The 27,651-nt window shown below is 36.7% G+C and overlaps 1 protein-coding gene and 1 long non-coding RNA gene across 2 annotated transcripts in view; both read right to left on the bottom strand.

The window, feature by feature from the left end:
* Positions 1-352: 352 nt before the first annotated feature.
* Positions 353-2,639, bottom strand: LOC121871875. The gene is made up of 2 exons (XR_006089975.1): positions 2,547-2,639; positions 353-1,847 (listed from the first exon to the last, which is right to left on the bottom strand). It is a non-coding gene; the product is annotated as an uncharacterized LOC121871875 (long non-coding RNA).
* Positions 2,640-7,593: 4,954 nt separating this feature from the next.
* LOC121871728 (bromodomain-containing protein 4B-like) overlaps positions 7,594-27,651 on the bottom strand; it is a 24,083-nt gene continuing 4,025 nt past the window's right edge. Inside the window, exons 2-7 of the mRNA XM_042374139.1 lie at positions 27,368-27,651; positions 24,141-24,305; positions 21,482-21,592; positions 15,795-16,004; positions 10,343-10,469; positions 7,594-8,273 (exon numbers count right to left, since the gene is read on the bottom strand). The exon at positions 27,368-27,651 is cut by the window's right edge and continues 939 nt beyond it. Of these exons, the coding sequence (XP_042230073.1) occupies positions 7,594-8,273; positions 10,343-10,469; positions 15,795-16,004; positions 21,482-21,592; positions 24,141-24,305; positions 27,368-27,651 (1,577 nt within the window). The remainder of the gene's footprint in view (positions 8,274-10,342; positions 10,470-15,794; positions 16,005-21,481; positions 21,593-24,140; positions 24,306-27,367) is intronic.

The following is a 27,651-nucleotide window of genomic DNA, read 5'->3' on the forward strand; positions in this document are numbered from 1 at the left end:
AAAATTTTGAGTTAATGCTATATCTCTGAAAACAAAACAGCAAGACATAGGTGACTAATACATGATATATCCTTACTATAAGGAGACTCCTGCATTGTACACCTTTGAGAATACTTTTTAATATCTTTATGAACCAGTCATAAACAACTTCTCCCTATTTTGAAGAATAAATAAACCATGACTCTTACATTATCTGTGAGGCTTCTCCATAGTGAAGTGTTTAGCATGAGAGACTGAGATTATGTTGACTGTGTTACTTTTGACCTTGGTCTCAGACCTCATCAAGTTTACACACATCACATGAAAATATATTCACCAAAACTTTACAATAAAGGACTCGAAAACAACTGGCTGCATGTGTGTTTTTAATGTCACACCATCAACACTTACATATGAACTAAATATAGAGTACTGTACTGTATACATTTCTGGATAAAGATATCAAGACAAACAGTCAGTTCAAATATAATGTATTATAAGAATATGATGCCAGCAGTACAGGCACACTTTTACACACTGCAAGGTCATTCTGTACCGAGATAAATTTGCAGTACAAGGAGAAAAGCTGTTTATCATAAGTAACTTGTAATAAACTGAAGTTCTAAATGGCTGATAAAACTAAAGACTTAAAAACATCTAAACAGCTAAGTAATTAATATCATCAAAATTACAAACAAAAGATCCACTTAGCAAGCAGCATAATCTCATGCTAATACAATATGTACTGTATTTTTCTGACCTAGACAATTAGTTAATACAGTTGGTGCTTGTATAAACTGGAATAAACTGCTTCTGGAAAACAACCTAATCCTAGTTGCATCACATGAATGCAAATTACATATAAATTCCAACTACAGAAGTTTTCTTGCCCACTAGAACAACACAGCAGCAGCAGCCAGTTGTAATTAGGACACCACAACAATTCATAATGAATTATGACATCAACAGAACAGCAACAGCAGCATAAAATGAGTCAAACAGACTGTGTATTGACCTTCAACATGTCAAGATTACCTAACTCATAGTTTTGAAATATGAGCTATGTATTGAACATCTTCATGAATAAAATTAGCACTTGTTTCTATTTGCTGGAATTACTGAACATGATTATCTTTAAAATCTTCTACATGAGGCTAACCCTTCAAGGAAGAGAAGGTACTACAGGTAGAGCAAAAAGGCATCAAACATCTGAGAAATGTAAAAGAAAAATAAATCTAATTCTTCCAGCAACAATGGTGTCCAGTTTGGCATGATTCATAGCCAATTGATCTGCAAATCATATCAGATACTGTATAGACAACTTGAAGAAATGTATCATCTGCAGGGCAATATCAGCTATGTAATCATCAACAGCCTAGGCACCTAAACACACCCATTATAGTGGGTTAGTGAATACAGTGATGATGCATAATAACAAGTGCTTTCAGTGTCTTTTTATTTGTTGTTCATTGTTGATTATGTGCCATGATCACTCCCATACCTGGTTCACTTTCCATACACACATAAAGGCATCTCTAAGGAAATATCAACCATAAGGAGATCATAACAATAACCATTTTAATCATACTCTGATTATATAACATTTCAGATCTCATTGCACTATAATCTGGCTAAATAAAAAGAAGCAACAATGCTATCATCTTGCTTCCTTTCCATGGTACACCTATTTCAGTCAAACACTAACAGGTGGCAGCAGTGACAGCAGGCATCTTCTTCATTAAGCCAAGTGATGACATTCCGGGATTTTTTTCTTTTCTTTATGGAGGAGCCGTGGCATGACAGAGGCAGGGCAGAGTTACTATTGTACCTCTTGATTAATTTGGTGCATGATGTGAAGCTGGAGACTTCTATGACGAAAAAAGGTGTGACATCCACATTATCCCCTACTGTACATTTGTGTTTATAATATGAACCCAACACAAATTAAATCACTTTGTGCATGTATCGTGATTGTTCAAAACATTTGAAATCAAAAATATTTTCACAACTTTGTTGGAGTGCAAGTGCTTATTATTTAATAATGTATTAAACCTATATTTAATCATTTACTTAAATTATAATGTCCAACCATCACTGCTCTAATCTAACATAGGTAGCATCCATGTATAAGCTTTTCAATGAAACATCCACTGAGGTCTGATAACCTGACAATGTCATTGCACAGAAACCTTTCATTAAAAAGGGTACTATGCATAACAACAACACAAGATAAACTAAACTAAAGCTTAAAGTTACATAAGGAGTCCTATATTATATAGTGTACACTACAATACAAATCAAACCTCAGATTTTTTCAAAGTAATGTATGTTTCTTATAGACTGCAATTAATTAACATATTTCCTGGTATAAACAAACTTAAACAATGAACTCCGTGTATGGAGAGCCAATTGAAATACAATCAACACAAATTTTTTTTAAGATTTCAATACAGTATGTTATTTTGAAATTCAAATTACCACAAGTACTAATATCTAGAGTCAAAATAATGAAATCATTAAATATATTCTCAAAATATCATTTTAGCTCGTATGAATGACATATTTACCATTCTCCTGTTCATTTTCTGGTAGAATTTTGCAGCGATTTCTGCAACTCGAAATGTTATAATGCACTCACGAGAACCAGGCACATAGTCAACACTCTGAAAAAGAATTTTTCCCTATTTAGTTATAAAAACTTTTATTCTTTGATAGAACAAAACATTACTTAACTCTAAAATATACACCCAAAATCTCACATGACCACAATAAATATTCCTTTATATTCATCCTTAATTACAGGTTGACCCTTTCTTATCTGGCAAACTTTGAACCAGTGCCGTGCCAGATAATAAAAACTTCCATGAAATAGTAAGTTGATATATAATGCTACATTATCAAATGGTACACTTACTAAATTTTTTTTTCTCACCACTTCTCAGTCCAGTATTAGTACAGGAGGACCCAGAGAAAAGCTGTAGTATTTAGTAGGGTCATACAGTACACGAAGACCCTCGTTATCGCAAGGTATGTGTTTCTAAAAGTCATTGCAAATATCGGGACAATTTTCCCCATAAAAATTTATGTAACTAGAAGGGATGCATTCCCATCCGGCAGCTTTCACCACATATTTTTTATATATATATACTCCTCATTATCCGAGGTTATCAGGGACCAGGTGGCAGGGTCACATGTATACTGTAGTATCTGTACTGTACAGTAAGTCCTCGCTTTACGTCGGGGTTACGTTCCTGAAAACGCGACGTTATACGAAACAACGTTAAACGGATCAATTTTCCCCATAAGAAATAGATAAAATATGGGAGTTACGTTCCAGAGCCTCCCTTTGCCACATGAAATACATTATATATACAGAAAATCATTGTCATTTCTATAGAAAATAGTGCATGCATATACAACTACTAAGTTTGTATGGGTACTCACCAATGGGAGGAGGTGGTAGAGCGAGTGTGTGGCCGGTAGTGAAGTGGAGGAGGTGGATGGCGGGAGCGGAGGAGGAGGGTGGGAGTGGAGGAGGGCGGTGAGTCACTGAGACTCTGCGGCTGCCTCCTCCTCCTCCTCCTGCACTGACTGACGTTCCTCCGCCGCTGCTTGCTCCTCCTCCATTGATGTTTGCTCCTCTTCTGTTGTTGTTGTTTGCTCCTCCTCGGCTGTGTAGAATCTTTAAACTATGTTCTCTGTTTGGGTCATCATCTACAAAGATTTGCATACCTTGCTGGATCATGTTGAACGCTTCTGCCATCCTCTTGGTAGTTAGCGTTCGTTGAGATTCTTCTTCGTCGTCTTCGTCTTCAACGGGACTGTGTTCTGTTAATTGTTGCATATCCTCATTGGTGAGCGCTTCTGTATGGGATGCCAGGACGTCCTCAATATCCTGATTCCATCTCATCAAAGCCTGCCTGTCTAGCCAAACTGAGGATATCCCAATTCACTGCTGTGACTAAGTCCGTGAATCCCATAAAACTGTTGATGCACTCGGGCCACAATTTACCCTACACACCAGTCAGGCAACTTTCTGAAACCTCTTCCCATGCCTTGACAATGTTGTCAATTGCATGAAGAATGTTGAAGCCACTCCAATATTCTTGAATCGTAGGTTTATTATCATCGTCTGTAGCCTTGAGCAGCTGGGCCATGGTACGGAGTAAATAATATGCCTTGAATGCAGCGATGACGCCTTGGTCCATAGGCTGCATCAGTTCTGTCGTGTTGGGAGGCAGGAATACAACTTTTACACTGTCATGCAAGTCGTCAAGATTGGGAGGATGAGCTGGAGCACTGTCAACAATCGAAGAATTTTGAAGTCAAGGTTTTCCTTGGCACAGTATTCCTTCATTGCAGGGACGGCGTACACGTTTAACCGCTGGCTAAATATGGCGCCAGTTATCCATGCCTTCTTGTTTGCCTTGTAGATCACTGGAAGGTGATCCTTAGAGTAACCTTTCAGGGCTCGTGGGTTAGCAGTGCAAGAAATTAGCAAAGGCTTCAGCTAGAAGTCGCCGGCACCGTTTGCGCCAAGCACTCTCTGTTCCAACATAGTAACGTAGACCATCTGGGACGCCGATTCCCTAGCAATGCTCCCCACCCCCTACACTGTGCATCCTCCTCCCCTACCTCACTTGTGTGCAAAGAAATGTATATTCCCTTTACGTGTTTGCCCTTAGGGGAATTATTTCTTTTACTCTTTTCACGATATGTATGTAGGATGGTGTGTGCATGTAACCGAGTAAAAATAAATGAAGAAAGTTTTGCATATCTACCCAAAAATACGAGTCGAAAAACAACCATAAAACCTCGCAGCTTGGCCCAGTAGCCTGGTGGTTACAATTACAGTGGTCCCTCGGTTAATGAGCACAATTCGTTCCAGAAGGTTGCTCGTTAACCGAAAAGTTCATTCACTGAAACCATTGTTTCAACGGGTTTTTGGGTAATTGGTTCCAGCTCACCGAAAATTACATACAAACTAAAAATAAATGCAGTAAAGTACACTTACTTTGAGGTGTGCATGTAGAAGGCTCCTGGTTGTTGTTGTTGATGATGATGATGATGATGATGATGATGATGATGATGATGATGATGATGATGATGATGATGGGAAGGGAGAAGAGAAGGCATTGGGGTGGAAGAATAGTCCCCCCCCATGCCGCCATTTCACCCATAAAATTTTAGTTCACTTGGTGTAATTCAAGATGATTTTCTTTAAATCAACACTGCACTGCGCTATATATTATCAATATGTAAAATATATTTCAAAATTACCAATAATTTGACTGGAAACACAGAAAAAAGCATTTATGTTGAAGAGTCTCAAACAAGATGTTCCTTCCTCTGAACTGGTAAACAAACTGATGCCAAGCTTGGTGTGTTGAGTGTCTGCTTGACGCGCAAAAAACTAGTTTCCTGTACTTCAATTATGTTCAATAATTGTTAAGATGAATAAAAAATTTAATACAGAACAGTGGTTCCTCGGTTAACGAACACAATTCGTTCCAGAAGGTCGTTCGTTTACCGAAAATTTTGTTAGCCGAAACCATTGTTTCAATGGGATTTCTGAGCAGGGACACAAACTGACGCCACTCTGGGTGAGTCAAGTGGCTGTTTGGCGCGCTAAAAACTAGTTCCCTGTACTTCAATTATGTTAAATAATTGTTAAAATGACTAAAAATTTTAATATAAGACTTGGAAAATTATTGAAGTGTACAACCTTCTTGATATTTACTCAAATGGTAACGAATTTAAGCCCTAAAACCGATTACTGTATTGGCGGACTAATACTACAGCTGGTGAGCAGCCAAAAGCAGACAAAAACATGTTGGGAAAAATTCGTTAGGAATTCATTAACCGAAATTTTTTCGTTAACGGAAGTGAAGATTCTTCTGGAAGGTAATTCATTAAACGAAATTTCGTTAACCGAGGCGTTCGTTAACCGAGGAACCACTGTATGAGTGTAACCTGGCTATAATACCATGATTAATCACTATTATATCAGTAAACACTAATAATAACAATAAATCCAGTGAAATACGGCAGGAAGCGAGGAGTCACAACTGCAGACATTGCTCTAACTAGCCGTCACTTGACTCACTTACTCCCCTTACTCGCACCCGTTACCAGGCGTACAATCAAAATACACATGGGAGGAATGCATATCTTAAAGTCTAATTTGAAATGGTGACAGGCACAATGATAAACAAACTATATAAACCCTGCATTTACCTACAATAACATAATAAGAAACACTATCGTTATTAGTGAATGAAATAATACAGTTGGATCTCATGTTTCAAGACTAATTGGTACCGGTTTCAGCGTAGCAAAAGTTAAAATCGCGAAACAAGTGACATTGAAGTACATGTAAATAAGCCTAATTAGTTCTGCGGTGTCACCCAAACCTCCCTATAATGACGAACAACCCACCAAGAAAATGAAATTCCTGTAAGGTATTCCTACATATTATATTGTACATATTGTTGATAACAATATTTATATACACTCATACTGTAGAATAATTCACCTTAATGGAATCAGTGAAATGCTTGACAGGGCTGGTTGATGGGTTCCGAGGCAGAGAGGGCTGGTTACTGCTTCCTCCCTGCTCCCTACTCTAACCTCAGCATCGAATCCCTCAAAGTCTTGAGGCAGCCCTTCCACCAGCAAGTCACTCAACACTTCAATATCATCATCGATGATGCCATCATCATCTCCTAAAGTGATGCTTACCAAGGCATTAACAGGCTGGGCCTTGCACAGGTACCGAGTAATAAGGGCCTGCTGACGAGCATTAACACGGGACATGTACATGGCCTTATATTCCTCCATAACCTTATCAAGGACAGGGCAGATAAGGTTCTGAGGAAGAGGCCTAGTATTGTATTCTTCTAGCTGTTCACTGAGACATGTGATGGTTATGAGCAGCATCTCAGTCAGCTGCTGTGTTGTAGGTTCACCAGGCTTAACATCATCCTCTTGTGTTGGTTGTTGTTCTTCTTGTTCTTCATCCTCCTCCAACATTTCTTCAATTGTCGGTTGCTGCTGATGTTGACCAACGATTTCTTGCAAATCTTCAACCTGAACATCCGAAAATCCTGGTGCTGGGACAGACAGCGCTGCCTCCACTCTGTCCATTAGTGTTGCCGCCACGGACTGCCTCTCCCCGCTTGCCTCGGTCTGCTCTGCCCCACTTACCTCGGAGTTAGCAAACAAAGGCTTCCATGCAACATTAATCTTACGCCATGCCTCAACAATTCTGTCCCATGCATTTTTAATAGTATTATATTTCTTTCATAATTCACAAACTGATAGCACTTCACGATTGCGGGGTGGAGAGGTGCTAGGAGTCAGGTCGTCTACCATCTCCTCCTCCTCCTGGTTAGCTGGTAGAGCCTGGTCACTGTCAGAAAGTTCTGCCTCGATTTGTTGTAACTCAAATAATGAGTCTGTCTGCTGACGAAAGTCTTTATAGAGTGACTGATAGTAGAACAGTTTAACATTACTGATGAATTCATTGTCAAGTGGCTGCAGAAGCGATGTGGTGTTAGGAAGAAAGAAGGAAGAAAGATAACTTGTACATTAGGGTGGCGTCCAATTAGAAACTTAAGAGTGTCCAGGAGCATTATCCATCACCAGGATCACTTTGAAGTCAATGTTCTTCCTCCGGCAGTCCTGTTTGGCATCAGGAACAAAGTGCTTGTGAAACCAATCGGTGCATAATAAAGACGTTGTAACCCAAGCTTTCTTATTAGACGTCCAATAAACATTGAACTGCGACATATTGGCATGACGGCAGGCTCTAAGATGGGCAGCACGGTTAACAACCAGGGGTTTCATCAAGAAATCTCCACTTGCATTAGCTGTGAACAAAACTGTAATCCTGCCCTTTGAAGTCTTTACACCCCTTGCCTGTTTTTTATCCTTGGCAATGAAAGTGGTCTTAGGTGAGCGCTTCAAGAAAATGCCAGTATCGTCACAATTGAAGATCTGGTTTTGGCAATAACCACCCTCTTTCACAAGAGCATGAAAGACAGGTAGATATTTTTCTGATGCTATGACATCAACCGATGCACTCTCCCCATGGTAGTGGGCAAACTTGACTTCATAATGCATCTTAAAGGCAGCCAACCAACCAACAGAAGCATTGAACGGTGGTGGAGAGTTAACGCGTTTCTTTTGTGTAACTGCAGCATAATAAACACGTGCTTGATGCCTTAGTTGTGGTCTAGACAGGTCGCCCTGCTCACGGTTTCTTCTTTCCACCCACTTGTGAAGGTAATGTTCTGTGATAACAAGCAGTAGGTTTCATTGTGAAGTATCAGAGAATGTCCTGTTACTAGAAAATCTTGAGAATACATTCACAGAAGCAGTTAAGGCTTCCTTGTTCTTCTTAAGTGAACGTATGGTTGATTCGGGGCAGTTGAACCTACACAGGATTTCACAGGTACGAGTACCACTTTTGATCATTTCAAACATCTCTCATTTAATTTCAGGGGTGTATTTCCTCTTCTTGACCCCCTTATGGTAGTCACGCTTGGTTTGGGGCTTTCCTTGTTGACCTTCTCTACGGCCATCATTACCATCAGAACCACTCCCAACTTTTACATTACGCACTTCACTCATCGTTAATACACAAGAATCGCTAATACAAAAGAATCGTAAACACAAGAATCGCTAATGCACAAGAATTATTAATAGTTAAACATGAATCTCTTAAAACGTAAGCACAATGGGTTATATAATCCAAGGTCACTGCACCGTTCGCTCATTCAAACTAACTGCCGTAAACTGAAAACACTCAGCTGCCCACTCTCCAATGACTCGCGAAACTGGTAATGAAAATTGCTATTCTTGAGAGGCTGGAAATTTTAAGCGTGATGCAAAACATATGAATCACGAATCTAAAACTCGCTTTAACTTGAGATCCTACTGTATTCCCACAAACAGACATTGGCAACTCTGTTTGTTTCCCGCCTCGGGCACCTGTGTCCAGTGCGCCGACACAGTTCTCTTTGGGATTATGGGGAAACTTTTGTCATGGCCTTCGACATCTCCAAAGCATTTGACAGGGTATGGCACAAGTCTTTGCTTTCTAAACTTACCTCTTATGGTTTCTCTCCCCCACTTTGTTTTCTAATCTCCAGCTTCCTTGAGAACCGATCCATGGCAGTTGTTGTCGAGGGATCGATCTCTCACTCTTTCTCTACCAATAGTGGTGTCCCACAAGGTTCTGTTCTTTCACCTACTCTCTTCCTTCTTTTTATCAATGATTTACTTCACACTAAAACTAATTCTATCCATTCTTACACTGATGATTCTACTCTTCACTCATATTCACATATCCCCCTTCCCCCTAACTCTCAAACTAGATCTGTTTCTTGAGCTGATATCATTACAACTATCAATGCGGATCTGTGCCACATCTCTGAATGGGGAGGTAGAAACTTGGTTAAATTCAATAGCAATAAAACTCAGTATTTACCAACAACACTTTCCAAATTAGATGATCTCCCACCAATCACATTTCAGGACGCTATCATTCTGCCAAATTCTAAAATAGATATTGTAGCAGTGTTCCATGCCAGATGCATAGTTTAGACATGGAAACATTCACCTATGCTGGGAAAAAATCCTTAGATGTGTAATTTATTCCGGGGATAAGAGAATTCGTCTCAATACAGGAAGTCTCCAGGTTATGAACAGGTTCCGTTCCTGAGGATGTTCTTAAGTTGGATTTGTACGTAAGTCGGAACACATGCTATGTGCATACCATCCATACAGAACAATGTTTAAAATCCCTCTATATCATAGCCTAAGTCCTTATATAAAACTAAAATCGCTTAATTTAGGAAAAAAGAAGAAATAGAATTACAAAATACAGTAGAATGAAAGTAAAAAATAAGTCATCAGGTAAATAAAATACTAAAAATTTCAAGTTTAACCCAGTTCATATCGGCAGGTGTTCGTAAGTTGGGGACCCCCTGTACCCTGAAACACTCTGTACCAATTTCCAAACAAATTTTATATGAATGAGCCTCATCTAAGCCATTTCGTGTCATTTTCTGCACCTGTTGTGCACTAATTTTCAATAGTACTAGGTTTCTGTATCCTTTGGTCGATCAAAAAAAAAAAAAAAAGAGGGGCGGGGGGTAAAAATAACACATGGGAAGATATGGTTAAACCAGACTAAAAACAGAAAATATTTAAATTTGGGTGAATATGATAATTTGAAAATTTTCCAGTGCAACTGGTCCATATGTTTCAATGAAGACAACAAACTTCAAGGAAGAGCATATTGAATACAAATAGACAGAGGGGATACAGTATAATAATAATATAAGTTTACACTTACCATAGTCCTGGATATCAGATGGCCTGGACGCGGGGACCACTGTCCCACCACTGGGACGATGCACAACTCCACCACTGCTTGTTTGTGGAGTACCCGCTGTCACTATGCGCCGACCTGTTGAATTTGACTGAAAAATAAAAATTAATTTAATCCAATTTTACTTGAGATAACTTTAATTAAACATTAACTCATGTCATTTATTGTTATTGTATTAAGAAAGAAAGTGGAACACATATCTTTAGTATTCCAAAAAACTATTTAATTTGATAAGAAAAAAAAATTATTTACAAAACTGGCACTAAAATAAAATCAGAATACTGTACAGGTATCCCTTGCTAAATGAATATTTGAGATATAAAAATTCACCTATACAAATTTTCTAAGTTATGACCTCATTTCTTTTGTGTGACCCTGGGAGTCAGCTGTGTCCTGCTTTGTGATTCTTTGCAACGAACAGTTTCCAAGTCAGAAAGATTCTGGTTACTGAATGAGTTATGGTAATGTGTTACAACACTCATTTATAGGGTCCATGAAGATCAAGCGGGTAAATGTAAAGAATGCCGACGCTTCTTTATTTTGAGTGTTATTTTAGGGAAACTATTTTTATGTATTTTCAATGTACAGTACTGTAATTGAATCAATGCTGAGTGCATTTTGATTTTAATGTATCAATAAAGGACATGTAACTTGGCTCTTCAAGGGCATCGGAATGGAACCTATTTTTCTCCAAAAGTTATTAATATCGACATAATTTTTATCACTTAGCAATGGCTTTTTGAGGTCCATAACCCCATCATATAATGGTAAATTGGCTATACATAAAATATGTACTATTGTATGTTATGATACAGTATGCTGTGAATCAATTTTATTGCTATCATAGATATATTTGTTTATTTTTGACATATGCAATTTATGTTGTACAATTAGATATAGTTTTTTAGCAAGTGACTAACAAATTTTCCTATGTTTTTACTGTTTATTCTCAATCTGTGCCTTTCAGAAATTCAGCCACGGTGGGATACCAATTAGCACAAATTTGAGAGGCCAACATGTACCTCTTGAAATCTCAGGATGCATTCCTAGAGAGAGAGAGCTTTCAGCAAATCAGCTTACAACAGGGTCATTATAACATAAGAGTACAGGTACTGTATAGTACTGGATATTAAGATACATTCCTAATATTATTTATACCTTTGAGTGATACCTGAAGGCCTGATTTGTCTACTTGTACACTTAACAACTGATTTACCTCTTGGCTTTGTATCACGTCATATGACATGCGTCTGTAGAGCTTCGGGTCATGTCATATGACGTTTTGAACTGCGAAGTATCAACTTGTCCCACATTCCACGTTTCCACGTTTACACGGTGCCCTGCCAGAACCCAGGATGCTCACATTCCGCGGTGAAGTATAATTTTTTTATTTAGCTCATAAAATTCATACAAATTACCTGGCCAGAATATAATTTACATTGCTGGAATTCTTACAATTTGATGATCATTTTGAATATAAACATCATAGATTTTGCATTAGACATACAAATTTTAGATATAATGTTTACTCTGAGTAAATATGTTATCTTTTGTGCAAAATATATGACATTTATATTCAAAATATTCCTGGTCTTACAAGGAATCCAGCAATGTCAATTATATTATCCTAACTTTAGTCTGATTTATTATTTATTACTAAAAAGGTAAACAGTCTGGTATTCCCACACATTTATCTAGTAGGGACGGTTGGTGGGGGGTGGGGGGGAGGGAGGGACCGCGACCGACCACCTGGCATGTGTGAAGAATATATTTTTTTTTTATTAACTGAAGATTTTTATTTTAGCTCATAAAATTCATACAAATTACCCGGCCAGAAAATAATTTACATTGCTGGAATTCTTACAATTTGATGATCATTTTGAATATAAACATCATATATTTTGCATTAGACATAAAATTTTTAGATATAATTTTTACTCTGAGTAAGTATGTTATCTTTTGTGCAAAATATATGACGTTTATATTCAAAATATTCCTGGTCTTACAAGGAATCCAGCAATGTCAATTATATTATCCTAACTTTAATCTGAGGTATTATTTAATACTAAATGTTAAAATCTAGTTTTTTCACCCACTCTGATTGACAGATAGTGTCGTGAAGAATATTTTTTTTTTATTAACAAGATATTTGTTTTAGCTCATAAAATTCATACAAATTACCCGGCCAGAATATAATTTACATTGCTGGAATTCTTACAATTTGATGATCATTTTGAATATAAACATCATAGATTTTGCATTAGACATACAAATTTTAGATGTAATGTTTACTCTGAGTAAATATGTTATCTTTTGTGAAAAATATATGACATTTATATTCAAAATATTCCTGGTCTTACAAGGAATCCAGCAATGTCAATTATATTATCCTAACTTTAGTTTGAGATATTATTTATTACTATACCTGGTTTTCCCCCCAAAATTTCTCAGAGGGAAGAGCCAGTGAGTGTACTGTGAGAAGAGGGGGAGGGAGTGGAGTCCATTATTTGAACGGACATTAACTTGGCGACTGTATTTCTCTTAAGTATTAATTGTGTGCATGTACCATCATAAAATTAAGATGTTATTTTTACTAGAACATAGGTATTGTGTTGTAAAAAGTGGAGTTTGGGGGTCAGCTGGTCTCTATTTCATTTAATCCCATATGTTATTTATCTTTCATTTACCTTTGGACGTAACTCACTTTGCCATGTGTTTCTACCCCCACCCCCCCAATTATATGTCTAGTATCGTTATCAATTACTGGAGTAGTAATAATGATTTTTAATAGTGTAAATAGTAATAATATACCAAAACAAGTGTCCTGTACCTCATACTGCCTAAAAAAATTTTACCTCGTGCTATTACAGTCAGTCCCCGACTTACGACGGGGTTAAGGACCAACAACCAGGTCGTAAGTCGAAAATGAGAAAATAATACAGTAGGGTCGGGATATATAGCGACTTTATATAATGATTTTTTATATCACCTCTACCAAAATTATCAAGATTTTCCTATACAGTGACCCCTAGTTTAACGAACACCTCGGTTAACGTAAATTCGATTAACGAACTGCCTTCCATAAGGATCTTCAATTTGGTTAACGAAAAAAAATTCGGTTAACGAAGTTCTTACGAACCGACCTCAACATGTTTTCGCTTGCACTGACCGGGCAACCAGCTTTAGTATCAGTCCGCCAATACATTAATCGGTTCTAGGGCTTAAATTCCTTACTATTTTAGTAAATATCAAGAAGTTTATACTATTCAATAATTTTAAAAGTTTAATATTCAATTTTGTAGTCATTTTAACAATTATTGAACATAACTGCAGGTAAAGTGACTAGTTTAATGCGCGGCATCCAGCCTCTTAACACAGCAAACAGGAGTTAGTCTCTCTCTGTTTTCACTGGAGGTAACATCTTGCTTGAGACTCTCTTCAACTAAACGCTTTTTTTCTGTTTCCAAGCAAATTATTGGTCATTTTGAAATATATTTTACATATTGACAATATATAATGCAGTGCAGTGTTGATTTAAAGAAAATAATCTTGAATTACACCAAGAGAGCTAAAATTTTATGGGTGAAATGGCGCCATGGGGTGACTTCTCTTCCACCCCAATGCCTTCTCTTTTTCCTTCTCCTCCACCCCCATTCTAAATCCCATCATCATCATCATCATCATCCAGGAGCCTTCTACATACACACCTCAAAGTAAGTGAACTTTTCTTCCATTTTTGTTGAATTTAGGAAATTTTCGGTGAGCTGGAACCAATTACCCAAAAACCCATTGAAACAATGGTTTCGGTGAACGAACTTTTCGGGTAACGAACGACCTTCTGGAACGGATTGAGTTCGTTAACGGAGGGGTCACTGTACAGGTATATAGTGATATTTTTTTTATTTCGCGACAGAAATCGGGCATGATATACAGTTGTACCCCGATTTACGCGGTCAATTGAAACCACAGGGTACCGCGTTAAGTGAAATCCGCGTAAATGGAACAACAGAACATATGGGATTAATTCCAATAGAGACTGGCCCGACCCCCAAACTCCACTTTTTGACGACACACAACTATGTTGTAGTAAAAATTTTATCTTAACTTTATGATGGTATGAACAAACAAGTAATATAGAAGAGGTTAGGAAAAATAAAGGTTAGGTTAGGAAAACTAAAAGTTAGGTGTAACACTTACGTTAGTAGAAGACACACACACTGTGCAACCTTACAGCGCGGCTTGCCCAGGTGGAGGGAGGCGGGAGGGAGGGAGGAGGAGGGAGAGGCGAGGCAGGCGGGAGCAGCGGGTGGCGGGTGGGGCGAATCTAAAAATAGCGTCTCGAGCCAGACACTCTGCGCGTATATGGGTAGATGAACCGCGTTAAGTGAAAGTTCGGTTCTGGCGAGGCACAGCGTATATGGGAAATCGCGTTAAGTGAAACCGCATAAAGCGAGGTACAACTGTATTTCAAATTTATCACTACTACCAAAATTATCGAAATTTTCCAATATATAGCGATAAATTTATTTACAGTAGACTCACAACTTACGTGGGGTTATGTTCTTGGGACCTCGCATTGCGCCAAAAACCGTATAAAGTCAGAAATACTCCTAAAAATTCCCTAAATAGCCCAAAAAATATGAGTTTAATTGTTTTTGATCTTCTGTGCAAAATTTTTGATGTCTATATTCAAATTATTCATTGTCTTGCAAGGATTCCAGCAATGCAATTCATATTCTGCTAACTTTAGTCTGTGACATTTTAGAAGATCAAAACTTTAAGCCTAAAAACCACAGTCACTCTTACTGGAAGACGGAGGAGAGTTGATTTATTATGACAGCTGGGCCGGAGCCAGACAAGGTTATCTAGTGGTACAGTATTTATTTATCTGCTATACAGGGGAGAGTTTATGTTTTTTCTTATAAAATGTTAATGAATTGACTTAAGAGAATATAATTAACATTGCTGGAATCCTTATAAGATTGTGATTACTTTGAATATAAACGTGCTACAATTCGCAATAGCTATAAAAATTTTAGTACTAATTAGTACATTTTAGTACAAAGGACTAAAATTTTTATCTCTTGTGCAAAATATATTATGTCGATATTCAAATTATTCGCTGTCTTACAAGGATTCCCAAAGCAATTTATATTCTGCTAACTTTAGACTGTGCCATTTTATGTCAAGTTTAGTCACTTTTATTGGCCTCCATAACCTAACCCTATTTTCCCCACTGATTACATGTAAATATATATCGCAATTTAGTATAAGTATAGCAAATATCCTTGGACCCTATCTTGCGATATATCCCGACCCTACTGTATTACTGTATTTCTGTTATGATATGAAAATAAAAATTGTAAATTCAGAACAAATATACCCTGTATTCCAAACAGTAAACTCTTTTCCTAACCTGTGATGACATATCTCCTGAAGACACAATTGTCCTCTTTACAACTTTAACTTGTTGTTGCTGTTGTTGTTGTTGCTGCTGTGTAGTCTGATCAATTTGTGGAATCTCCCGCAATTTAATCTGGGGCTGAGACTGTTGCTGCTGTTGTTGTCGAGAAATGGGCACCTTCCTCACTATTTGTCTTAAAGTCTTGACTACAGGTACACGTTGCTGCTGAAGAAATACAGTAATGATATGTAACAAAAAGAAGTTATACAAGCAGAGCTCTGATGATCTTGACTTATTATCTTTGGTGCCTAAAACCTATATGCAAATTATTCTTTGCAAAAACCTATGTATACTATACCCTCATTAATTCGACTTAAAGGTTGAGTCACCTGATTTACTGAAAAATCCAAATTAACTGAGTTCGGCATACAGTGTTCCCTCGATTAACGAATGGTTCAATGAACGAATTAGCTCCCATAAGGATTTTCAATTCCATTAACGAACAAAACTTCGATTAACGAAAACCTTAGGAGAAACACACTTTGTTGAGCGCATCAGCTGATCGGCTAGTCCGCCAATACAGTACAGTGGGGTATGCTATAACGAACGGATCCTACTACGAATATTCCTATAACGAATGGTTTTACCTATAAAATTGAGAATGCTATAACGAACGAAACTCCTACAACGAACATTATTTAAAAAAAAAAAAAATTTTTTTTACTAATTTATTGTTGTTTTATTACAAGTATTAATGATATTCTTTATTTCAGGGGTTTAGATGCATATTTATGCACTTTTTTACAATTTTTACAATTTTATATTATATTTTTCAGTGTTAAGTAGTTGTATTTGGGGGCCTGGAAAGGATTAATCCTATAACGAATGAATGCTATAACGAACAAGGTTCTAGAACCAATTAGATTCGTTACAGCATACCCCACTGTAATTGATTCTATGTTTACATTCGTTTCCAGTGGACTAAATATCAAGAAAGTTATGCTCTTGAATATTTTTGCATTTTTTATATTAAAATTATTGGTTATTCTGAAATTTAGTTAACATATTGATAATATAGACAGTACAGGGAACAGTTTTTGTGCGCCCATCAGCTGATTGAATCACCCACCAACGCTTCTCAGTTTAACTTTGTTTACAGTGGAGTGAACATCGAGTTTGTTGGTCTCTTGAATATTTTTGCATTTCTACATTAAAATTATTGGTCATTCTGAAATTTAGTTAACATTTTGATAATATACAGTGCAGAAATTATTAGGAAACATGAAGAAGGCATTACAACCAATGCACTCTGTAAAGAATATGGCATGTCATCATCGACTGCCTCTACAATCAGCTGTTTGATATGTAAACAAAGCTGCCGGGAATACGAAAAAAAAAAAAAAAAAAGAATTAAGCCAAAATCCAAATTATAATGATCTGAATTATCAAGAGTACAGTGTATCAAGTTTAAATAAAATATGCAAACTCGAACTCAAATTAAGATGGCAAAGACTAGTTTAATCTTCAGATTCTAGTTGTTCTTGATCTATAATCTTTAGATCTCAAATTTGTCAGGTACTTTCACCTCCTGGGAAATAAGGTACACGAGAAACTTGAGTGAGACATACAAGGGAAACATCATAATCCTTTGCAAAAACAAAAATAGTTTTACATGCAGGACAATGTTGACATTGAACTCTCACCTAATCCTCAAAATGTAAAAAAAAAAAAAAAAATTGCAGGAAAACAACTGTATGAAGATTCACAACAATAACCATAACAAAACTCTTCACATGAAGCTGAAGAATTTTTTTACAAAATGGTTCTGGTAACCATGACCTCCTGCCCTATACCCTCAAATCCAAGAAACATCTCCATCTGACAATCAAGTCCTAAGTGAGATTTAGTTCAGAAAATTCACAGGTGTTGAGCTTTAGACCAGATAGTACAAAGTCAGATAGATGGAGCCCTTTGTTACATCCCTTACTCCACATGTGGCAGATGATTATGGAATAGTCATGAGGTATTACAGTAAAGTGGATATCTCATTTCAGTTTGTCTCATACAACTTGGTTGATGAAGAAAAGATTTACTGTAAAGGCAGTCCCTGGCTTACGTACAAGTTCCGTTCTTACAGACGTTCTTAAGTCGAAAATGTACTTAACTCAAACCACATACCCTATGTTCATACCGTCCTTACAGAACAATGTTTAAAATCCCACTATATCATAGCCTAAGTCCTTATATACATCTAAAATCACCTAATTTAAGAAAAAAATAAAAAATACAATAAATGAAAGTAAAAAAAATAAATCATTCGGAAAATATATGTCTAGATTCAAATTATCCACTGTCTTGCAAGGATTCTAGCAATGCAAATTATATTCTCCTAACTCTAGTCTGTGATATAATAAAAGATAAAAACTTTAAGCCTATAACCACCAAACCCTGGCTGGGAAGGGGGAAGGAGGAAGGGGAGGTGACATGTTTGACAGTTAGTGTCGAAGGTCTAGTGAAGTATTTATTTGATTATTTATGTCCTTGAGATTGAGTTTTTTATTTTGCTTACAAAATGTCACAGAAGTGACGGGGGAGAATATAATTTACATTGCTGGAATTCTTATAAGATAGTGATTAATTTGAATATAAACGTGCTATAGTTTGCACTAGACAAAAATCTTTGTGATCATTTATTATATCATTTTGAGTACATGGACAGTACAGCTTTGCCCTTCGGACAGTGTGTGCATGTAAATGAGTAAAAATAATTAATAAAGTTACATATATCAAGCCAAAAATATTAGTTGAAAACTTTATGTAGACAGAGCTTGGATGGCTAAATTTTAGAATGACCAATAATTCTAATATAAAAAAAGCAAAAATATTCAAGAACACAACTTTCTTGATATTTACTCCACTGGAAACGAATGTAAACATAGAAACGATTACTGTATTGGCGGACTAGCCGATCAGCTGATGCACACAACAGAGCGTGCTTCTCCTAAGGTTTTCGTTAATCGAAGTTTTGTTCGTTAATGGAACTGAAAATCCTTATGGGAGCTAATTCGTTAACCGAAATTTTGTTAATTGAACCGTTCGTTAATCGAGGGACCACTGTATATGTTGTAACAGGTTCTATTGTTGCTATATTTTCAAATCGTCTGTCAAAATCTGAGGCAGTTCAATATATCAAGCACTGTCAAACTGGTCACAGTCTTTTCCTTGGTTTTCTATTTCAGACATAATATTTCTGAAGTTTCGTAGTTGATGTTGCTGCAGCTGTGAAGACACTAATTTTAGTTTCTGCTTGAAAGCAGACATAGCACTAATCATGTAACTAGAGTTTTATCTTTCCCTTGCAGATCTAAGTTCAGTTTATTTAGCATAGCAGTCAGTCAACTTAAAAGTTTAAATCTTCATTGTGATCAGGAGGCCGATCTTTTGAGGCCAAAAAAAAAACTTAGGAACCAATCATCACTCCTGCACAGGGCAATGAACCCACAGATTCGGCAGCCATTCCAGGTGCTCCTTCAGTTGTTATATATACAAGCTTACTCACTGGCAACTGTGTACTATTAACAAAATCACTGTAAGTCTGAAATCTGTCTTCGCCCCGAGTTTTTCCTTTTAATTGTAGAATTTTCAGCAGTTCCTCTTTGGTACTCATGTCTTTAAACACCATTATAATGAGAATGCATAATTATGGTGTATCGGCCATCAAATTGTAATGAAAAGAACACACACTCACGCAAGTCTTTATTCAGTTGTTCACCCAAATCCTCAGCCACAAATTCACAGTGCCTCTTGACAGTGTTTCTTGATAATTGAACATCCTTAAGAGAAGACAGTACTGTATTTCAGACTTATTTTTGAAATTTTGAAACAACAAATCAGCTGCTTCTAAAAAGGCCTCTTTGAATATTTCTCCATCTTGAAATGTTTTTTTATGCTTTGTAAGTACTCGACTCACCCTGAATGATACAATGGTTGTTACCCTTGATTTTGAGCTCGTGCCTGTAAAAAGAATGTTGTGCAGTAAGCTGTGATTTCAGTTCATGAACTTTCATCTTTCGTAGCTCACTTTTGGGTGGGAAATCATTATCATACTTATTGTGAAAACTTTTGAAATGCCTAGAGCTGGAGATGCATGGCAGATCAGACACACACACTTCAAATTATTCATGGTAAAAAAAAAAAAAAGACTTCTTCCCATTCACTGTGAAAATGGTAAATTTTTGTCTTTTTAGTACTTGGTCCAGAACTCATTTTTGGTTCAGTTGATGGCCAATAACCTGTACAGTACAGGTATATGGAAAAGAAAAAATCGTATGTGAATACGAGAATTACTTTTTTCCATGACTTTTCCAATGTGAATACAGTAGTACCCCGATTTACGCGGTCAATTGAACCCATGGGGTACCGCGGAAACCGCGTAAAGTGAACAACAGAGCATATGGGATTAATTCCAATAGAGACTGGCCCGACCCCCAAACTCCACTTTTTCAGACACAATATCTACGTTGTAGTAAAAATTACATCTTAATTTTATGATGGTATGCACACACAATTAATAATTCAGAGAAATATCAAAAATATTAGTTTTTTTAACACTTACATTAGTAGAAAAGATGGCTGGGCACACAGGGATAGGGGGTTGGTTCCAAGGCAGAGGGCAGATTATTGGCCCTCACCTGTATCAATTGTATCACTATCCACCACATAGGCTTGCAGGGCCTCTTTGTCAAACCCCTCAAAGTCCATATTAGTCCATATCCTCACTATCACTGACTTGGGCCGGCTGTGGTGGGTGGCGGGTGAAGAACTCGGTAATGTTTTGATGACTGGGCGACCTTGTGCGCATCCTGCCCGTGCCGCTTCCCGCGTATATGAGTAGATGCACCGCGTAAAGTGAAAGTCCGGTTCTGGCGAGGTACCGCGTAAATGCGAAATCGCAGAAAGTGAAACCGCGTAAAGTAGGGTATTACTGTATGAGAATTACTAACCAAAACAGCATAATGTTTTTAACTCTCTTTTTTTTTCATATGCAATTCTCGCCAGCTAGTGTGGACACTTCTGTCTACTCTAGGGTTGCGGCAAGAACTGTTGCTAAGCTAAAAAGTCAGCAATTCTCGTAATCACCCAAGACTTTTCCATAACAAGACAGCACCTCACACCTCCAAGTATTGCAGATGACTGAAAATCACTGCATTGTTGGTGACAAGTGTGTAGGCTCATAGGGACAGGGTTGTCAAATACGATTTTCTCTTTACTTTTAACAAGACTCCTTAATATTGAGTCGACTTTTTCATTACCAAATTCATTAATACAAGGTTTAACATGTATATTTGTAAACTTATAAAAGCAAATATGTGCTTAGTTTTAGCCTACAATTGATGACAAGTTGCTGATCAGTTTCCTCACCAGGAACCAGCCAGCACCGGCAAGTATGAACGCGAACAATTCCTATCAGGTTCCACCACATATAGCATGGCACAGTCAAAGTTTTTCTGTATGTATCATTCTGATGCGTCCATAATGATAATCTATTCCAAGAAAAAATCTAAACAAAAATAATATCCCAATGAGTAAAATTTGAATATGCTTTTTGTTTGGCAGCTTATGAAGGATGGATCATTAAGTTTAACTATGTCATGTGATCGACAGGTTGGCCACCCCTGCCTTAAACCTATTACACTTACTTGCTGTTGGTTCACTAAAGGTGTGTTATCTGCTCCATCTACAGCCGACTTATTTGCTTCATATTCGACTATTGGTGGTCCGATTTGATTGCCTTCTTCATCAACAGGTATCTAAAAGAATTAAGAAAATTTGGGTTACATTTTTAATACTCCTGCATGACTCTTTCACCCATTCATCTGACTACAGTAATATACCCATTAACTATTACATGTCATGTTCTCCTATACAGATACAGTGACCCCTCGGTTAATGAACTCAATCCATTCCAGAAGGTCGTTCGTTAACCGAAACCATTGTTTCAATGGGTTTTTGGGTAATTGGTTCCAGCTCACCGAAAATTTCCTAAATTCAACAAAAATGGTAGAAAAGTTCACTTACTTTGAGGTGTGTATGTAGAAGGCTCCTGGATGATGATGATGATGATGATGATGATGGGATTTAGAATGGGGGTGGAGGAGAAGGAAGAAGAGAAGGCATTGGGGTGGAAGAGAAGTCACCCCATGGCACCATTTCACCCATAAAATTTTAGCTCTCTTGGTGTAATTCAAGATTATTTTCTTTAAATCAACACTGCACTGCATTATATATTGTCAATATGTAAAATATACTTCAAAATGACCAATAATTTGCTTGGAAACACAGACAAAAAGCGTTTAGTTGAAGAGAGTCTCAAGCAAGATGTTACCTCCAGTGAAAACAGAGAGAGACTAACGCCTGTTTGCTGTGTTAAGAGGCTGGATGCGCATTAAACTAGTCACTTTACCTTCAATTATGTTCAATAATTGTTAAAATGAGTAAAAAATTGAATATTAAACTTTTAAAATTATTGAATAGTATAAACTTCTTGATATTTACTAAAATAGTAAGGAATTTAAACCCTAGAACCGATTAATGTATTGGCGGACTGATACTAAAGCTGGTTGCCCGGTCAGTGCAAGCGAAAACATGTTGAGGTCGGTTCGTAAGAAATTCGTTAACCAAATTTTTGTTCGTTAACCGAATTGAAGATCCTTATGGAAGGCAGTTTGTTAACCGAAATTTCGTTAACCGAGGCGTTCGTTAAACGAGGGGTCACTGTATGTCTATCCCCTTCACTTCTACTATTGTAGTTCCTTCATTTTACCTTTCTTTCTTGATTTTCTCCTTTCCCTTTCAGCATACAGTATACTTCTGAATTATGTACCCAGTTTACAAATATTTTATTTCTCATTCTCTGAATACTGTACGTATGTCTTTACCATCATATCAAACCATGGTGAGCTCTGTGTCCAACACTTCCTTTATTTCCACTTTTCCTTCCTATTCGCTGCATCCTATTCATCTCACAATACTCTCAATAAGATATTTCTGTTGCTTCTAAAATACTTTTTCCTCTTGCATCCTGACTCTAAACTTCACACCTATACAATGATGTCAGTTCAATAGTTCTTCCATACATTCCCAATTTTTCTTCCTCTCATACAGTTCTCTGTCCAATGGAAGACAATTGAATTGTGTGCTATTGAAACTATTTTGATTCACAATATTCTATATTCTTAAACACATATGACTGCACAGACAAAAGCAAATGTTTTTATCAAGTTGGGCCCACTCATTGAAAATTGCCACTTACAAACTTTACTCGCGTAAAATCAATGTGTACTATACATAAATAGTTTATCCAATATTAATAAATATATTTCAACTCACAAAAATATTGGTAGCTAATGAAACAATGTTATGTTTACTAAAAACTTTTGTCATAAACACAAGAAAATAAAATGGACTGTAATTTTCAAGGTGTGTGGTCGCACATGCATTATTTGGAGTACATTTACCGTACAGCTTTGCCCTTAGGACAGTGTAGCATGCCCAGAGAAACATTAGGCGCGAATTTTAAAATATGATGTGCCAGACTGACTCGTGCAAAACAGGAAAGATTCGCTTTAAATTAAATCATTGTCCTTAATTGTGGGTGTCGCTTTAAATCAATAAACTTAAATTAAATTGCTATAAATCGACGTTCTACTGTAGTAACAAATGATGAATGTTGCAGTCACCATTTCAGTTATTGCAAATGAGTGAATCAATAAATGGCAACAATACACGGAGAAGCATTCTAGATTCTGGTTATTTTACAACCCAATTTAAAATGGATTAGAGGGTATTATGCACTGAACATATATAAATATGTATGTAATTTAAGATATATAGTTCAGAATATGTGCTTCTCTTGTAAAATAACCCAAAATCAAGAAGTGGAACTCGACAACTTATATGAACCAACTCCAGACCACCATTAGATGAGGAGGTGAATGCAGTTACCAACATGTGCTTTATTTCATAATTTAAAATTATTTGAGTAAATAACCTCAGTAACACATTATTACAGCAGCAGACTTCATCACTCAAAAATGGAACACGGCTTATATTTTGTACCAATTATACAGTATCAACACACACCTAGCACATGCTTACTATAGCTTCTAAAATGACTGTACTGTATACTTAAATTTCCTTCATGAACATGAAAAATACATAATAACTAACAACTACGTTCAGATAAGCATTCATCCAATTTATCAATTGCTGTATTGTACAGATTTATGAACAGAATCATGATGCAACCATGATTATATCTACACTGGTTTGTCATATGACTAATTGTGTATCACTTACCTTTTTTACAAACACTATTTCTCCTTTCAAGTTTTTTCGTATGATTTTTCGATATTTGCGAGTTATAGTTGCTGGCTGTCTTTGAACTGTTTGGATCTTTTGTCCAACCTGGCTCTGGGTGCCAGGAGGTGTCTGCTCTCGTGGAGATGTTTGCACTACTTTAACCTGAAAAAAATTCATATTTAACATGAGCTGATTCACTGTTTATTTTAACTGAAATTGTGCAATAAAATGGATGTTTGACTCTACTTTTCTTAAAGTAAGGTGTGATGTATATGAGTGCCCATGAACCCTTCAGTTTAACCCCTAGTATTTGCCAGGGTTGATCTGCCGATCACCCTTTCTTCCCCTCTACCCAGCCATCTCAAATGAGAGGGGTTTGTGCATTGGTTGCCTTCCCTCCCTGTAGAGGATAAAGGCAAGAAAGATGGAAAGCTACTTAAAGCCAATACCTGACCAATGAATGGCCACCTCACCCTATTTCATTTCTTATGACTTTAGCAAACCTAGGTCAGCTGTGTGACATTCTTATTTCCATTTCATCATCTAATCTTTTTATCACTTATTCTCTGCACCCAATTTACCCTACAAATGCTTTCAAGTTCATTATTTCTGTCACTTTCGATGTTTCTTTCTCTTGCATCCAGAGTGCATGCCTCAGTCCCAGTAATGATGGCTCAACATTTAGTCTCTACTTCCTAATTTTGCTTATTTGACACAGTTCTTTCTCCATTTATTTTGTAATGTATCTTCAATTTTCAGTCATTCAATTTGTCACTAACTGTTCCATTAGGTGATATTTCCACTCATATATCTTAACACCTCACTTTCCTCCATTCAACGTGACATATAATTTTCCTTGTGTCTCTTCACTAACATTTATAACATTTCTCTTCTGAATTGCCTGTTAAACCCTTCACCATGGGGATGCCACTTTTAATATTTTATTTGGCTAATACCAAACTATTTTATTCAGCTCAGAGAGGACCCCATACACAAATGTTTAAAGTTTTATTACCAGCAAACAATATCTGATTTGTCACATTTGCAAAATGTATTCCTTAATAAAAAATCTACTTCCTACTCCAGTTCTCCATGAAAATAATGAATAACCATAGCTACAATATGCATCCTTGACTAAGACCTGCATTTACTGGAACAAATTCCCTTCTTTTTACTTTCTCTGGCACAGGTTTCACTCTCACCCTAAAATCTGACTGGCATTCAACAATTTCCTGTACCATATATCCCAGAAGTCCTTATTACCTCTTACACTATCCTTCAATCACCTCTATCATATATTTTATTCAAGATCCATTAATTCCTCAAGCAAATTTTAAGGTTCTTAGGAATCAGTATCGGTTTTGGTATCTCGATCTCAGCCATCTTTTGTCTTGGATATTTACTTGAAACCTTTCGAGACACAAATTTATCTAATAATTTTAAAGTGTGATGAAAGGGAGTTGTCAACTGGTTAAGTTTGGTTCAGGTAAAGGAAGTTACTTCATCTCCCCTTAGGTCACTACCTAGAACACCAATTCATTAACTCATTCACTATGGGATACCACTTTTAATATTTATTTGGCAAATATCAGAAGATTGGTATTAGGAAAACTGCCCCCCCCAGACAAAACATATTTACTCAATCCAAAAACCTTTCTAATCGACTTTGAACAAGTTGCCAGGAATGTCATTGAATAGGTCTTCCCCAACATAGCTGTCATTGCATGTTTCTACCCCTTATCACAAAACATATCACAAGGTACAATCTGAGGGTTTTCAAGAAAAATATCAAGTTGATGCTGACTTTGCCATGACTATTCAAATGCTACCAACTCTGGCCTTAATCTCACAAGTTGATGTGGTCGACACATTTAGGACACCGCTAGAGAATATGCCACCTGAAGCAGATCTTGTCAAACTACTTGGGAGATATATACATTGGCAGACAATGTCGACATAACAGGCGAGCTCCACGTTTCCCTGTCAGCATGTGGAGTATGTATGATCGTGTTTTTGAAGATTTACCTCACACCAACAACTCCTTAGAAGGATGGCATAACCACATGCAAGCAAACATTACTTCATTCCAGCACCACCTAAGCAGAAATGTTATCATGATTCAACAGCCAGAATAACAACCATCGTACAGGGCTTTGAGAACCGCTATGTTGACTTCTTGAAGGGAATAGCCCACAACTTGCAATTTTAGTGTGTGATATATGTCATAAAAACTTTAAATGTCTTTTCCACGTCTCACTTCTCAACATTATTTTATCAGTGTTAACTAATTTCAGTTTTCTGGGAGACTTGTACTGTAAGTGGTAAAAAAAAAATTTTTTTGTGTGATTGGTGGATTTTGTGTGTATACAGTACTGTACAGCAATTCAGTACTATTATGCATAACAAATAAAATAAATTAAAACATTGATTCTTAGTGTTACTTCCACATTTTATACCAATTATTGGTAAATTCGTTCTTTTCCCTATAAAAACAGTAAATGTCAGTACGAATTCACTGGCAATTTGGGGGGGGGGGCACAGTTGTCAATTGTCCTAGAACCCAGAAGATTTTAATCAGATGGGCGAAACTCCTACTACCCGTACTTGTCGATTATAATCATTCTCCAAATCAAATATTAATTTGGTGGATAATATATACTATTATCAAAATCTTTCACATGAAAGTTGCCCAAAACAATTACTGGATAAAAGAATTTCTCTCATAAGTTAACCAAAACTCTGTAAATGTGGCTCAGAAGAATAAATATGACTGCCAATGGAAATATCATATGATTTCATGGAAACATGAACTAAAATACATTCTACAATATGATGATTAGAGGAATATAATTTACCAATATCTTTTACCAGAATTACTTATAAAAATTTCCATGGGGTTAAAATCACCCAGGAAGAAGCTTCTTTGATTTGCTCTTTGACAGTGTTGCAGTGAGAAATTTCCTGATTTTACAGACTGAATGGGAGGTTCTCAACAGTGTTTGCTTTAAGAAACTGCAGTAAAGTGAAGTGGGCTCCAAATAGCAGTTACTGCAAAGTATTTTAAGTGGTAAGGTAACATTTTAAGTTCTGCAAATATGATGTCTGGTAAGACACAAATCCTAGAGCCAATTGGTGGTCATAATTCAAATTTTGAAGTAAATTTTCCATCAAGAAGGAAATAAAGACTACTCACTAATACTTTATGGACTCAAATGATAAATTACCTGAAGATGATGAGGATTTTGGTTTAAAGAGAGACGTCCTCCTAGTCTACTTCTGACATCTCGATTTCTTCCAACACCACCATAATGATCTTCCTGTTGTTGCTGATAATCTCCTTGATAACTATCTTCAGAATACTGTTCCTGCTGATATTGATCCCCAGGTTGCTGATGTTTTTGATAATTACTTTCAAATCGTTCTGTAGGTTCAATGTATGGCTGCTCATAGCCATACTGATCCTGGTACCCTTGTTCGTCTTGGTATTGTCCCTTTTGGTTATAATCAT

Source organism: Homarus americanus, unplaced genomic scaffold (assembly GCF_018991925.1).
Source record: "Homarus americanus isolate GMGI-L3 unplaced genomic scaffold, GMGI_Hamer_2.0 scaffold39675, whole genome shotgun sequence".
NCBI classification, from domain to species: domain Eukaryota; kingdom Metazoa; phylum Arthropoda; class Malacostraca; order Decapoda; family Nephropidae; genus Homarus; species Homarus americanus.